The 15,402-nt window shown below is 35.7% G+C and overlaps 1 protein-coding gene across 6 annotated transcripts in view; it reads left to right on the top strand.

The window, feature by feature from the left end:
* The window catches only part of ANKRD17 (ankyrin repeat domain 17), a 170,108-nt gene that overhangs the window by 24,944 nt on the left and 129,762 nt on the right, over nucleotides 1-15,402 (top strand). The window contains exon 1 of one of the 6 annotated variants that reach the window (XM_047719498.1): nucleotides 13,874-13,942. The exons of the other annotated variants lie outside the window; for them this stretch is intronic. Coding sequence (XP_047575454.1) covers nucleotides 13,889-13,942 — 54 coding nt within the window. The 5' untranslated portion in view covers nucleotides 13,874-13,888. Of the gene's footprint in view, nucleotides 1-13,873; nucleotides 13,943-15,402 lie in introns of those variants that run through there. 6 annotated transcript variants of the gene reach the window in all.

Below are 15,402 nucleotides of genomic sequence, written 5' to 3'. Positions count from 1 at the left end.
TGAAAAGCAGAAACAGATGTTATTATATTAGCCAAACTACCTTAAAGAGGAGCAGAAGGACCTCATTAGCTCTGTGACGTTAATGTATGTTTGCATGTGTTGTGTGGGGAAGGAAGGGAGAAGATCAACCTAGCTGTGGATAAATCCAGATTTGAATGATGTCATCAGGACTATGTCTCTCAAGTTTTTAGTCTCTTTTTTCTTCTGTTTTAGCTTTGTTTTCAGCCAGGCAATAATGGCTGCCAAAGGAAAGGGGGTTAGGATATTTTAGCCAGACCTAAGTTATGTGGCCACCCCTGTGGTGATTGGGAAGAAATCACCTCCTAAATCACATGGACTAGCTTCCCCACAAACAAGAGGGACTATGTTACTAGAAAAAGGGGGAGGGGAGAAAGCATGTTGAGCAGTAAAATTACAGTTCACAGTCCACTACAGGTATCATCAGAGGACCAGAAATTTTGAAGAAGATAGAAAGTTCACGGGATCGGATTGACAGCAAAATCTCAGAAGAAATGGAACCCAAGATACCAGAGGTAAGCTCAGGTTTTCCTAGGGGAACCTCGGAAAGGCTCCAAGCTTGGAGTCAACAAATACAAAGGACAGTAGTGGGTAATTGGGTAATAATCAAGAATTTTTAAAAGAATTATTTTCCAAAATGCCTTAGTTGGAGCTCCTTTTTGCCCTTTCTCCAGCCTAAACAGCTCTGGTGTCAGTGATGCCTGCCCTCAGACCTGAAATCTAAGGACTGTGCCCTTAGGAAAGTAGACCAACAATTCAGTAGGACATCTGCTGAGATGTTGGAATCTGAGAAGCAGAGCCTCTAAAGCCGTTTGACAGTTCCCAGTGAGCTTGACTTCCTTTGTGGGTATCTTGCTTGGATGCCTTATTTATATGCCAGTCTGCTTAAATACTACTACTCTCCCTTTTAAGGGAGAAGCCACTTGGGTATACAAACTTGAACGATCTCAGGGAAAGCCCACTTTGGGTTCCAATACTCTCTAAATTAATCTTCCATTTGCCAATATAAATAGGGATAATCAGTTGGAAGAGGGTTAAGATGAATAAAAGAACAACTGACGTCAGATACAATTCAGAAGAAAACTTCAAAGAAAAACTGTAATTGGTTTTTCATTTAGATTTAAGAACATGTTGTAATTATTAATCATAGTTTCATTGAAAAGGGGGCAGAGAACCAGAAAGATTTTGAAAATTATAAAGAAAAATTTAATGTTGGTTAAATAACCATGAATCAAGACTGAGTTGTTGGTTTGGAGCTAAAGAGGAGGAAGTCTCTGCATGTATGAAGCAAAAAAAGATCTGGAAAAATTGAGAGAAAATTAAAGAGATCTGGAAAATACATTATATCACAAAGTTTTCACATCCATAAATATGAGTTCTAGAAGCAGAAACCAGAACAGTGGGAAGGAGAAAAATAATGAAAGAAATAATTGAAGAAAATGTCATGAGCTGGAAGAAAATTATGAATTTCAGATTGAAAGAGCCTATGTAATACCAAGCAGGATGAATGGAAAAAGATCTACATCTAGACACATCTGGTAAAATTTCAGAACTCTAAGGATAAAAGGAAAATCCCCAATTACTGCCACAGAGAGGGAATAAAGGATGAAAAATGAAATGACTGAGTTCCTAGCAGCCTTGATGAATGCTTGAAGACAGTCGAACAGTATCTTCACTTTTGGGGGAAAAGAAATTTGGACCTAAATTTTCTATGCTCAACCATGCTACTTATGAGGACAAGTACATTTTATATACTTGGAAAAACTGTGCACCTTATATGAAAATATTTGAGGTATTATAGTACAGAGAAAAATATAGTCCCACATAGAGGATATGGTGGTAGAGCAGTGTGGGTGGGAGGTTAGAGTGGCAATCTTGGGCCTTCAAAAAGAACTGAAGAAACCTAGGAAAATTCAAGAGTGTCATCTGACTGGAATACTTGGACAGTTCTTTCAATAAGTGATGTCTAAATGATATAAAATTATATTTCCCTTGGTGATTAGTATTTACCTAGCCACATTATAAATGTATGTAATTGAGTTTTACTTTTTAGAATCCACTTAGAAGATATATAAAATAGGTTTAATTAAGGTTATGGAGTGGAATATATTACAAAACTTTATAATACGAAAAAGAATAACCTATAAAATTAGTAGGAGATCGAGGGCAATAGAGGAAGGTTCAGTGGTTGTTTCATCAGTGGACAGTCAATAGATAACACATAAAAATGCTAAATTAGGAAACAGAAGTAAAATAGTATTAATGTTAAGCTGGTAACCATACTAGAACAGTAACAGTGTATGCCAGTTGATGCAGGCAGGTGCAAAAAAGATCTATTGTTCATTTGTGCCTCTGTGGCCTTTGAATTTTGAAAAAATCTCATTTGTATGCTTCACATTTATAACATTAAAAAGATTACAGAAGTTGCATCTACCTAGTTAGATAATAATGCCTTTATTTATAAAGTGACATTTGAAGGGGTACATGGTTTTTTAGAAATAGAAGACACATAAGGATTAATTTCAGGAAATTAGAAAGTTGCATAGAATACTAATGTGGCTATTTTTATGTAGCATGCATAATTATTTCTTGACTGACATCTATTCCTGAGTTTTTATGTCAATTCCTGAATCCTTTCCATGATTCCTTTTTTTAAAAATTATTTATTGTTAAAAATTTGGATACATGGGAAAATTTGGAGCCTTTCTTCCTGCCAGTGACTCTTAATAAGATGACATTTTCTTTGATGTACTGAAGACCAGGATTAGAAGCTTGGTTTGTCTGTAAGGAAGAAATCAGGTTGATCAAGAAAAGCCACAGCTACTAAGGCAGGATGTGTCTTCTGGAAGAACTAGAAGAAGGAAGATGGCAATAGAAATGGCGTTTTTTATCCTTCTAGGGATGACACTGGTATTATGTCCCTAACCAGACAACATTTGTTAAATGAAAATTAATTTTGTTTGTTTTAGAATTAATTTTATTTTGATGCCATTTCAGTATAAGGTGCGTTAGCCTCCTGTTTATGCTGTATATAGGTAAAATATTTTTTGAAGTTTAGTTTTAGGAGTCTTGCATTGGAAATGGTCTATGGGAAACAGATTTCTGCTTGTATGTTTTGCAAATTTTATTTTAAAGAATAAGAAATTTTATGGTATTATATACCTTATTAATGTGTAAAGTGCAGAAGATTCTAAGATCTACTTAAATTATATGTAGTTTTTAATGTAAGTTGGAGTGCTAAAAAAATCAAGTTATGTAAATGTATACGTTTAAAATAATTACGAGAAATACTTTAAAAACTAATTGTTTTACTGGAAATTGTGGAATTTGTGTAAGGGGGCAATGGTTTCCTTAAGCATACAAAAACATTAAGTATAAAGTTATGTTTGGCAGTTAAGTTATGCTTTTCAGTAATCTGTAAGCTGTAATCTATAGTTATTCAGTGTCTACCCTTTAAGCAATATTGACTGCCTTCACTGAGAGACATTGGCATGTGCTTTAAGAGTATGGGAGTTGATAGGCTTTCTAAAAATACTTGATTCTGATAAGAAATTGGTGATAAAGGAATCAAAAGATACCAGTGTGGGTTAAATTTGATTTCATAAAGCATGCTAGTTAGATATCCATTACATACATAAAAGTTAGTAAATACTGCCTTCTGTTTTCTTATATTGTGTTGTTTTTTGTTGGAGATTTGGTAATAAAACTGGATATCTGAACTTTGTGGGGGAGGTTGAAAGTAATGATGACAGGTAGTTGTGAGATTCCTTCATAAGAACCAAAGAGATATTTCAGTTACATAGAATGAAATCAGTGTGCGTGCGTGTGTGCATGCGTGTGTGTGTGTGTGTGTGAGGGTTGTGTTGGAATCCTGTCTGTATATCCACTTTGGGAATTTTGGAAAGTCAGTTATGCTCTGAGATTTTCTTTATGTGAAGATCCTTAAAAACTCTTTATGGCCAGGATTAGGTTAGCGGAATAGAGAATGATACTCTGTTTTGTAATTTTTGGCCTAGCCTTAGGTGGATAAAGAGAATTTAATATACATTTCTAAGGAGATGGAGTTATAAATCTGAAAGAGTAGTCAGTCTTTTGATATTTGCAGTAATTGCTTACTGACAAACCATTTAAGATTTCTTATGACTACATTAGGTTAGAAATAGGGTGGTAACAGGCATCATGAGAGACCAGACTGATGGGAGCTTGTTGCCAGTGACCCCAAACCATCAGGAACCAAAGGAGGAGAGCCAGTGACTATCCTCCAAGATTACTTAGAGAATTAGAATTCCAAGATAACTTGGATAGTTTTTACACCCTAATTTTTTTCCCCATGCCTTTGATATTATCTTAAGCGTGTTAATCTGGAGCTGATTCTTCAGTCTCCTAGTGAAGGGCAGTTGTCCTTCAGAAGGGTGTAGGGGTTGGTGACTCTAAAAAGTTGGTTTTGGACTTAAGTCTTTTCTTATAATTTGTATTTTTATCCTCAGCCCCTCTTTTTTTCTCTACCACTCTGCCTATGTGGTATGTATGTGTGTGTGGGAGGGTTGTGTTTGTAGTGTATTTCTTTTTGTTGGAAATACTTGTTGCTTTGGAGCAAAAGACAGCTAATGTGCTGCTGACCAAATTGAGAGTGCTGTACTGTTAGTACAGCCTATTTGAAACAAAAATAACATTGAAATAACTAATTTCTTTAGTATATCTACTTTTAAAAATTTTTATTTGAAAATGTACAGTACAGACAAATTTGGGGGGGTGAATGTGACCTAAAAACAATAAATATTTTATTAATTTTGTATACATAGAAGCCTATTGTGAAATACTGGAAAAAGAATTGAATTCATGGTGTGACCCATCCTGGGTAGAGACAACAAATGCAACTGTCCAGTGGGCACACTGTTGTTGGAGATGTGAGAAGAGGGACAAGCTGCTTGTTTCTTACTTTGCTTGCTGAGTTACTTATATTTGGACAAGACTGTGCTTGTATTCCATTCTGTACATAGGACACATCTGGATGAAATATTTTGTTCAAATATATTGATATTTTCTGTCTATTCAAAGTAGAGTTTTGGGTTTTACTTTTTAGTTGGAGTAAAGAAAAATGGAAAGAGACTGTAAATCCAAGAAGAGGAAAAAATCATTGAAGATTTTAATTTTAAACTTTGTGGAAAAACAGGTTCAAGTTTTCCTAGATTATAGACTCTTGAAGGTAGGCTAACTATCAGTCTATATCCATTATGCAGTATAAGGCCTGTCACCTAATAAGCACAAAAATATTTATATAAATGCATGATGAAAATTCTAATGATGATCTTTCCAAAAAAAGTTTGCTAGGGCTTTTATAATATCAGCCTTGAGAAAATTTTATTTATGCAGTAAAATTATTATAAAATAGTTCATACCTTTATAGCCTTAATTTAGAATATAACTACTGGAGGGCCTTTGCATTATTTTATTTATTAGGTTTACAATTTTAAATATCCATTTTTAATTCTTCCTTACGTAAACCTTTTAGGTATTCCTGCACATATCCAGAAGCATGTCCAACTCTTAACATTTAGTATGGAGTTTCTAGTGAGGGACTAATCATTCTTATTTAAAAGTATTATTATCAGAGTTGGCCCTGGAATGTATGTCCAGAAACTGAGATAGAAACTTTTTTTGGTGCTCTTTATGTTAATAAAAATTGCTTATGTGTAGCTCTGTCTTCTTATTGTATATTTGGTTTTTATAATGATGGAAGGATTACTTTAAAATTTTATGCTTTAAAAATGAGTAGTTTGAAATAAATGTGGAAGGGAAACAAAAATATCCAACAATATTTAATTAATTTACTTTAGTAAGAAACATACCCAAAGAATTCTGTATCTTTAGAAGACTAATTCGGGCCAGAAACTTCACCATTTACTCCTAAGTTAACCAATTAAACCTGAATGGGAATTTGTATTTTAGCAGAAGTAGATGTAAGAAATTTTTAAAAATTTTTATTTTGTTATTTTATTTATTTATTTTTAAGTAGTTTCCACACCCAGTGTGGAGTCCAGTGTGGGGCTTGGACTCATAACTCTGATATCAAGACCTGAGCTGAGATCACGGTGGACACTTAATCGACTGAGCCACCCAGGTGCCCCTTTTTAAATCTTTTAAAAAGATATTTTTCTCCCCATTTTTTTCTCTTCTCCAAATACATGTATATAGATAGAATCTGCATTGTTGCCTTTTTCTTTTTCTTTTCATTTTTTTCTTTCTTTATTTGATTAGTAGCAAATGAAGTTCCTAATCTGTCAGGGAATGAATTTATGTGATTTATTTTGATAAGGGGCAGAAATTAAATGAGAGGAGGTATAACTTTAATTTGACATTCCTTGAAAAGAGAAAATGATGAGGAACTAAGGATAAATCTCGACATGTATTTCAAAAACTGATGCTGATTTCTGATCTGGGTTTTTTAGATAGATTTGTATCAGTAATACTTAGTATTTCTATGGAAGCAGTCAGTCTCTTCTGTAAAAATATAAACTCAGCTTCTTAGAGTATGGTAGCATAAAAATTTAAATAAATATATGTATCAAAAAATGCACCCTATAGTTATATTTAGGCACTTGTAGTACATGTGCCCTTGCTTTGGGCATTGCTCGTCGCAGCATTATGAAACATTAGAGACAACACAAATGCCCATCAACAGGGAACTGATTAAATACAGTATAATTCTTCAGTGAAAATTTTAGCAGCTATCAAAATCAAAGCAATAGACCTGCATTGCTAACCTGAAACAATTATCATGGAGTATTAGATTTTAAAAATGGGGATGCAGAAAAGTATGTATAAGATGCTTCCACTTGTGTAAAAAATAATCTATACATCATGTGTGTAGGTAATTTCTAGAAGAATACACTAAATGTGCCTTTTAAGAGGTGCTAAGAAGTAGGTTTACTGTTGTCTTTATTTTCTTTTATAGGTGAGTGTTTTCCATGAACATACATTACTTTAAACATCATAGTTTTGGGGTGCCTGGGTGGCTCAGTGGGTTAAGCCTTTGCCTTGGGCTCAGGTCATATCTCAGAGTCCTGGAATCTAGCCCCACATCATGCTCTCTGCTCAGCAAGGAGCCTACTTCCCCTACTCTCTCTGCCTGCCTCTCTGCCTACTTGTGATCTCTCTCTCTCTCTGTCAAATAAATAAAATCTTAAAAAAAAATAAACACCATAGTTAATAAAAAAGAGAGTAAACAATGATGGTAATGAAAAGAATATCACTGTGCTACATTAGATATCTAGAATCCTCAGTTGTTATTATGGCATGATTGGTTCAGGTGAAATCAGGGAGATAGTGTTGTGGTTTTGGTTTTTTTTTTTTTTTAAGATTTTGTTTGTCAGAGAGAGGGCAAGTGAGCACGAACAATCTGGGGAAGCGGCAGACAGAGGGAGAAGCAGGCTCCCACCTGAGCAATGAGCCCAGCATCCTGACCTGATCCCGAGGGTAGACACTTAATCAACTGAGCCATCCAGGTGTCCCAAGAGAGTGTTGTTTTAATAATGTTGCTTTCAGAAATTTGGCCAGATTTTATTAGTCTTTTAAGTTCTGTTTAATTCTTTGATATCTATTATTTTTAATATTATATTATTATATATTATATAAATATTAATATTTAGTATAATATTAAATGAGATGTTATTAATATCTCATTTATGCTTGGTTCAGGTCATTTCACACTTGGGTTTCATATTTCTGCTAAAATATAACTTTTTTTTTTTTTTTTAAGATTTTATTTATTTATTTGACAGAGATCACAAGCAGGCAGAGAGGCAGGCAGAGAGAGAGGAGGAAGCAGGCTCCCTGCTGAGCAAAAGCCTGATGCTGGCTCGATCCCAGGACCCTGAGATCATGACCTGAGCCGAAGGCAGCGGCTTAACCCACTGAGCCACCCAGGCGCCCCTAAAATATAACTTATAGGTAGAAAAAGAAAAAGAATATTACAAAGTAAGATTACATTCACAGCATTTTGAAGAAGTGGAAGTTGTACATTTTTCTAGTAGTTTGCTTTTATGTAGGTGGTGAAATTGTTCGCTCTGCTTCTTTCTACCACAAGTGATCTGTCCTTGTTTTGCTTGGGTAATGTGGATGTGCCGAAGAGAAACAAACAAACAAAAATTTGATGCAAATAACTCCCTTACAAGGAATTTTTTTTTTTTGAATATTAAATCGTTTATTGATTACACATGATAATGGATGATACACAAGCTTTAATCCCATCTATAATTTTATCTGATACCATAATTCAATTTAGATATATTGCATAGGATGTGCCAACAATCATATTAATAACCAAATAAACTCCAGGACTTTGCTTGGGTGACCTTTTAATGGTGAACTCCAGGTCACAAACACATTAACTGCAGTTCAACTACACCAGGTTTGTGGAGACAATGGCTTCTGTGCCCAAGCAGGTTGCAAATAAATTTCAAATGGAACCTGGCATCACCCTGAAGGAATTCTAACTTCACACTGTTGGGGTAGTATACCAAGATGGCTTCAGAGTAGACTAACTTTACACAGCACATTTAAAAAAAAGACACATTTATTCAGCGTCATGATCAGACTATTACATTTAGCAATCAACAGCATGGGTGCAAAAAAAAAAAAATCTACATTAAAACCCTTTGTTGGAATGCTTTACACTTTCCACAGAACAGAAACTAAAATAACCTGTTATACAATTAGTCACAAATACAGTCCTCGAGTTTTTTTGCCCATACACATGAGTATTGTCTAAAACATGTCTTCTTTGTAGCAGCTAGGCCCTGCCACCACTGTGCTTGGCTGAGTTCACAAATCTGTTGTAACCTGTAGCTTCCCTGTCACTTCTCTGGCTCTCCTCTCCTGCTAAGCTTTGTTTCCTGGCAGTAATTAAAACCTTCTGCCACTGCCGTAGCTGCTGCTGCTGCTGGAACCACCATAGCCACCTTGGTTTCGTGGTTTGGCGAAGTATTGGCCTCCACCACCATAAGGGCCAGAGCTTCTGCCTCCAAAATTGCCTCCTTTCATGGGTCCAAAATTTGAGGATTGATTGTTGTAATTGCCAAAATCATTATAGCTTCCGCCACCTCCAAAGTTGCTTCCTTCATTACCAAATCCGTTATAGCCATCCCCACTGCCACCATATCCACCACCACCTCGACTGCCACCAAAGCCACCTCGACCACTGAAGTTTCCTCCGCGACCAAAGTTGTCATTCCCACCAAAACCACCTCCACGACCACCACCAAAGTTTCCAGAACCACTTCGACCTCTTTGGCTGGATGAAGCACTAGCCATCTCTTGCTTAGAGAGCGCTTTCCTTACTTCACAGTTGTGGCCATTCACAGTATGGTATTTTTGAATGACAATCTTGTCTACAGAATCATGGTCATCAAATGTTACAAAAGCAAACCACCCTCATTTTTGCCACTGCCTCAGTCAGTCATGATCGCAATCACTTCGATTTTCCCATACTGTGCGAAATAATCTCTTAGATGATGTTCTTCAGTGTCTTCTTTAATGCCACCAACAAAAATCTTTTTCACAGTTAAGTGGCACCAGGTCTTTGAGAATCTTCTACTTGAGACAGCCCTCTTTGGTCCACAACTCTTCCATCCACCTTGTGGGCCTTGCATTCATGGCTGCATCCACCTCCTCCACAGTGGCATATGTGACAAACCCAAAGCCTCTGGAGCGCTTGGTGTTTGGGTCTCTCATTACCGCAACACAGTCCGTAAGTGTTCCCCAGTGCTCAAAATGGCTCCTCAGACTCTCATTCGGTAGTTCAAAGCTCAGACCTCCGATGAAGAGCTTCCGCAGCTGTTCAGGCTCTTTGGGAGAACTCTGACTTAGACATGACGGCGTGGGAGGGTGAGACTTTAACGATGCTTACTCGTGGAGGTCCACGGGCAGAAAGCTACAAGGAATTTTTTATTAAAATAGTTTTATATGGGGGAACAAACATCAAACGTAGTGTACTTTAAGTCATACAAAATAGTGTTGCCTGCTTGTCTTGCACAGCACGTGTGTGTGTGTGTGTGTGTGTGTGTGTGTGTGTGTGGTTTTTTTGTGCCTTATTCAAAGTAGCCAGTGCTGATCCTAAATAAAATTGCAATGCTAGGAGATTTCCTTCAGCCAGTCTTAGTGTCCTTTCCCCCCCTTTTTATGAGAGGCTTTTCTCTTCACTTTGGACCTTTGAAAATCTTATTTATAGTATTTTCTTTTATGATTTGTTATTTGCATATGTTGGTTTCCATTTGTTTGCATAACTGTTCTATGTTAATTACTATTTGCACTTTAATGGTTTTGCTGTTGGCAAAAATGAAAGACTTTGTGCTAGTGAAATCAATTTAAGCAATTGGAAAAGCAGTTTGGTTTTTTTTTTTTAATTGTGTTTTTGTTTTGTTTTTTTGCCTAGGTGATGAGGTTGAACTAGAAGAAATATGGCTCATGTCGATAGTATTAGGATTTTAAGGCTGATACATAGGAATGTCTTCCACATTCTTTGCAGAGTATTTTATGCTTTGGCATATAGGTCGTCATAGTAACAAAAAGGACCAGAAAATAAAATAAAAATAAATAATTGTTTTGCTTATATAATAAAAATTTATAGAAATTCTGAAATATATATTCTGCTTGTTGTATTGAGTATTTCTAGTATCTTACTTCAGTGACCTAGTCACGGAACAAATGTTTTTGTCATCGGAAATTATTCCTAGTGGTAGCAGTAATTAGGGAGCATTATGGGGTATCCAACAATTCCTATATTCATGGCATTTCTTGTTAATCAAATGTTATGCCAAAGACCATGTGGGTCCTGGGTATATATTGGTGACAAAATGTTAACCTGTTTTCATCAAGCTTCTGATCTGTAGGAGAGAAAGAGATGATAAATGCGTATAAACATCCATAATCCTGGAGGAAAGCTATAATCACATATTTTTTCATAAAAACTTAACAGTAGTTATCTAAAAAGATAAGAGAAGTACCCTGTAATCTTGGAACAGAAGGGAAGGAGAAAGTAAATGTTTTAATTGACATGAGGCATAAGAGGCCTGATTCCTTAGCAAATAAACTTGGAAAGCCTGTTCTAGGTTTGTAGGAAATAAAAGTGACCTAACGTAAGAGTTCTTTGAACTCGGGGCGCCTGGGTGGCTCAGTGGGTTAAGCCGCTGCCTTCGGCTCAGGTCATTTTCTCAGGGTCCTGGGATCGAGTCCCGCATCGGGCTCTCTGCTCAGCAGGGAGCCTGCTTCCCTCCCTCTTTCTGCCTGCCTCTCTGTCTACATGTGATCTCTCTCTGTCAAATAAATAAATAAAATCTTTAAAAAAAAAAAAAGAGTTCTTTGAACTCAAACCTATCTTTGCTCGTTTATGTTTGAGGAAGGTTTGAGAACGTAAAACCTCGTTATTGACTTCTCTTAATCTAAGGGTGAAGCAATTTGATGCATAGAAATAATTGGCCTGGAAGAAAGGAAATAGTAAAAGCCATTTTGCTAGTTTCTTTTAAGCTCTGTCCGAACAATGGAAATTGTTTTGTTTCAGAAGCCTCCACAAATGCCAGGCATACACATACTTATATTGTAAGCACTACATATGGCCTGAGGGAAAATATATATATATATATTTTTAGAAACAATATATATTTTTTAAAGATTTTATTTATTTCTTTGACAGAGACAGATCAGAAGTAGGCAGAGAGGAAGGCAGAGAGAGGAGGAAGCAGGTTCCCTGCTGAGCAGAGATCCTGATGTGGGACTCGATCCCAGGACCCTGAGATCATGACCTGAGCTGAAGGCAGAGGCTTTAACCCACTGAGCCACCCAGGCGCCCCAGAGGGAAAATATTTTTAATAACAGTTGTTTTCCATCAGTTCCACACAGCCTTTGGAATCAGACTGCTCTGGGTTTGAATTCCAACTCCGCTATAAAACTGTGCACACACTCTGAGATATGATTTCTTTATTTGTAAAATGAGGATAATATTACCTGGAGGAGGTGTATTAGAACACAGACTCTGGAGCCCACTGCCTGGGTTTAAATCTTAGCTCCTCAACTTAATTAGCTTAGTTGGGAATAAGTTGGGTGAATTTCTTAACCCCTCTGTGCCTTAGTTTCTACATATGTAGAATGGAGATAATAGTTCGTACCTTTCTTCTGGGATTATTGTGAGAATTAAATGAGTTAATACATACAAAGCACTTAAAATGGCTTGTGGCATAGCGTAAGCGTGATTTAATTCTTAGTGTTATTTTAAATTATTTTCACTTAGTAGGGTTATTATAAAGGTTAAATAACATGTTTATTAACAAAAAGGCCTCATTTTTCCTGACACATTAAAGGTACCCCCTAAATATCAGATATTAAGTAGTAGATAATTTTTCTCACTTAATATTCATATAGTAAGAGATTTTATGACTTGAGAAAGATGCTGTTAAGAAATTTTATGCCTTACTGACTGTACCTAGAATAGTTTCTAATATACGGAAGATATTGCATGTTGAATGAATGTTATACTGTTTTACAGGTAAATAAATAATCTGAGACCCAAGAGAACTACAAAATCCTTTACCACTGAAACATGACATCATTTTGAGGAGACATTACTGGCACTGTCATTCACTTTCTCAGCTTAGATTTGGCCATATGTGTTAATAATAACTCCCTCTTCTAATTTTTTTTCCTGTATTTTTCTTGCCCTTTAAAAATTCACTTTCTTCTATTAGGAAAATTAGACTAGAAGTATCCACCTTAGAATTATAATTAGATTGGTTAATCAGTATATTGAGGAATCACTTCAGTTTTAGTTTGTGTGACACTCCTATACGTGCACAGTTATTTTATTTCTGCCACAAAGCATAAAACATTGTTCTTTTCCCATTGCATTTTTTCATATTCTGGATTTCATAAGGAAAAAATTTGACAAAGTAACAAATCTTACTAAATTGAGGATCAGTTACAGTAATAAATATACTGTATTCTTACAGTAATAAATATAATATAAATTGGCTCTGCTGTCAGTCACCAACTTTATTTGCTGTTTAATGATCCAGATACAGTGTTTCTGAATTTAATTTATCTGAAATATTTTAGTCTCTTATAGTATTTATGTTAAGGGGGGAAAGGCCATTCTTTTGGTTAGTAAATGAAGTTAAAGATATTCTTAGAAAATGAATATACCCATGACGTGTTATGGCTTGCTTCAGTACTTGTAAGTCAGTTGAATGTTGATCTCATTCTCTTAGATATTTCCAAACAGATTAGCTTAGTTTCTAGAATACCAGTTTGCTATTAAAAAAAAAAAAAATCTACGTTAAGAATTATTTTTGACACCCTTAAATCATCACCTGTAATGTGTATGTTCTATAATACATTTGCCTGATGTAGCAAATTCCTAATTTGGTATTACCTTGCCTCCTTCTTTGCGTGTTTAATGCAGCCATTAATCTCACTACAAGGCTTTACTAAGGATAAATTGCTACGTAACCCACTTCAACCTCTTTTGTTCAACCAGGAAGCCAGACGTGTTTAAATAGCTTTAAAAAAATGTATGATTATTTCTTTTTTTGAAATTTTAGGATTTTAAATTTTGGTATGGTAAAATAGGGGACTTTATTTATTTTGTCTGTTGAAATTACTTGACAGAAGTTTGCTTTGGAATAGAGCTTCTGTATCTTTAAAAAATACACAGTGAGTCACCCCCTGCTCTTTTGGTAGATGCCTGGCTAGTGAACAGCTAAGCTGCTTTAGGCATGTAATAGAACATTCCATTTCCTGTTCCCTTGCTGACACAGAGGAGTGTTCCTGCTGGCAATGATCTAATCATAGTGCAGTAAGAAACATGGCAGTTTGATAAAACATGGTGGAGACAGCGGCTGAAATGGAAGCATATGTTCTAGAAGACATTCTTGAGGTAGGGCTAGGTTTGTAAATGAAATGAAAGTTGGAATCTGAACAAAGAAATCTTATCTGCCGGAATTATTTTGCAGATGAATAGATTAGAGGAGAGAGCAAAGAGAGACAGAGCATAAAAGCAAGATATGGTCAGACCTTATTCCTTGTGAGAATGTGCCAGTCGGGTTCACATGATTGCTAAACAAGTCTAGAATTATTTTGTTTGAACTTCATGTTTTGTAAATTGTAAATATATGTTTGATAGGAAAAAAAAGAAGAAAGGGCCTCGGACTTAATAAAAAACGATGGCTGGTGGTGACCTTTAGATTAACTCATTAGAAGGTGGGGTCTACAAAGCAGCTTTCAGTAGGTTTAGTGTCATATGTCTTAGAATTCATTTACGTATCCAAGCCCGAAGCTCTGCTGGCTGTTAACTATTAGAAACAGCTGATTATTTTTGTTTCTAGAGTAAAATTAAGCATAGATATCAGTCTGATTGCTTAATTTAGCTGGTATATTCTGGTTCTGGATTTTTCATGTGACTTTGACATTATGAAATAAATTGTTCAGTTAAAAAAATAAAAGACCCTAAAATTTAAGCCATTAATGCTTGAGAGTTCACAATAAAAATCTATATTTGACTCATGAGGATTTCAAATTAATTTTCTTTTTTTCCTTGGTTGTATCAATTTTATAAGAACCTATTTGAGTATAAATCAGTTCCAGGAATACATGTCAAAGTAAAACTATAATGGGCTTTGGCCTTGGTTGTAGTATAACTATAAAACATTTGTATTTGTAGGTATAGATATATTTAATGCCCATTTTTAAATCTGTGGATGTGTAGATTTTTTCCTCTCTCGTTAAGAAAAAATACTGACTAATTAAGATAAAGAGGCTCATGATGGTGAGTGGTATTCCTAATACTTACACCGTTAAGACAGTTTATTAAATATTTCACTGTCTTCAGGAAGAGACTGTATTAGAGTGGAAAGGGCTTGGGAAAACAGGCTGCAAAGGGAAGCTAGGCGGGGTTAGCAGGAGAAAAAAGCCTTTGCGCATTATAAAGTGCTGCATGATCAATGAGCATTTTCTGGAGTCCCTCAGTGTGTGCTTGGAGCTGACATTGCAGCAAGTCTCGTGGTGGTTCTGCAGAATGAAAACTGATCCATTGTGTTATCTGCTCCTTGCAGACACCTGCCAACGTGCTCTTTCCCCCTTTCCTAAGAGCTTATTGTCTGAGTTGAATTCTCGGGTTAATTTCCATTCTTTTCTGTCTCTTTCTCTCTCTTTTTAAACTTTGATACTATTGAGTTTTCTTTATTTTTTTTTTTTAATACTATTGAGTTTTCTTAGAAATGGTATGAATTACCTACGTAGAAATAGTGGTATGTACTTTCAAGAAGGAGCTTCAGTAATCAGGAGTGGTCACATGACTTAGTGATTCAGTTTAAACAAGTCTGATTAGATGATAAAGTT

Source organism: Lutra lutra, chromosome 2 (genome assembly GCF_902655055.1).
Source record: "Lutra lutra chromosome 2, mLutLut1.2, whole genome shotgun sequence".
Taxonomy (NCBI): domain Eukaryota; kingdom Metazoa; phylum Chordata; class Mammalia; order Carnivora; family Mustelidae; genus Lutra; species Lutra lutra.
Note: the sequence above shows the minus strand (reverse complement) of the source record. Positions and strands in the feature narration are given on the sequence as shown.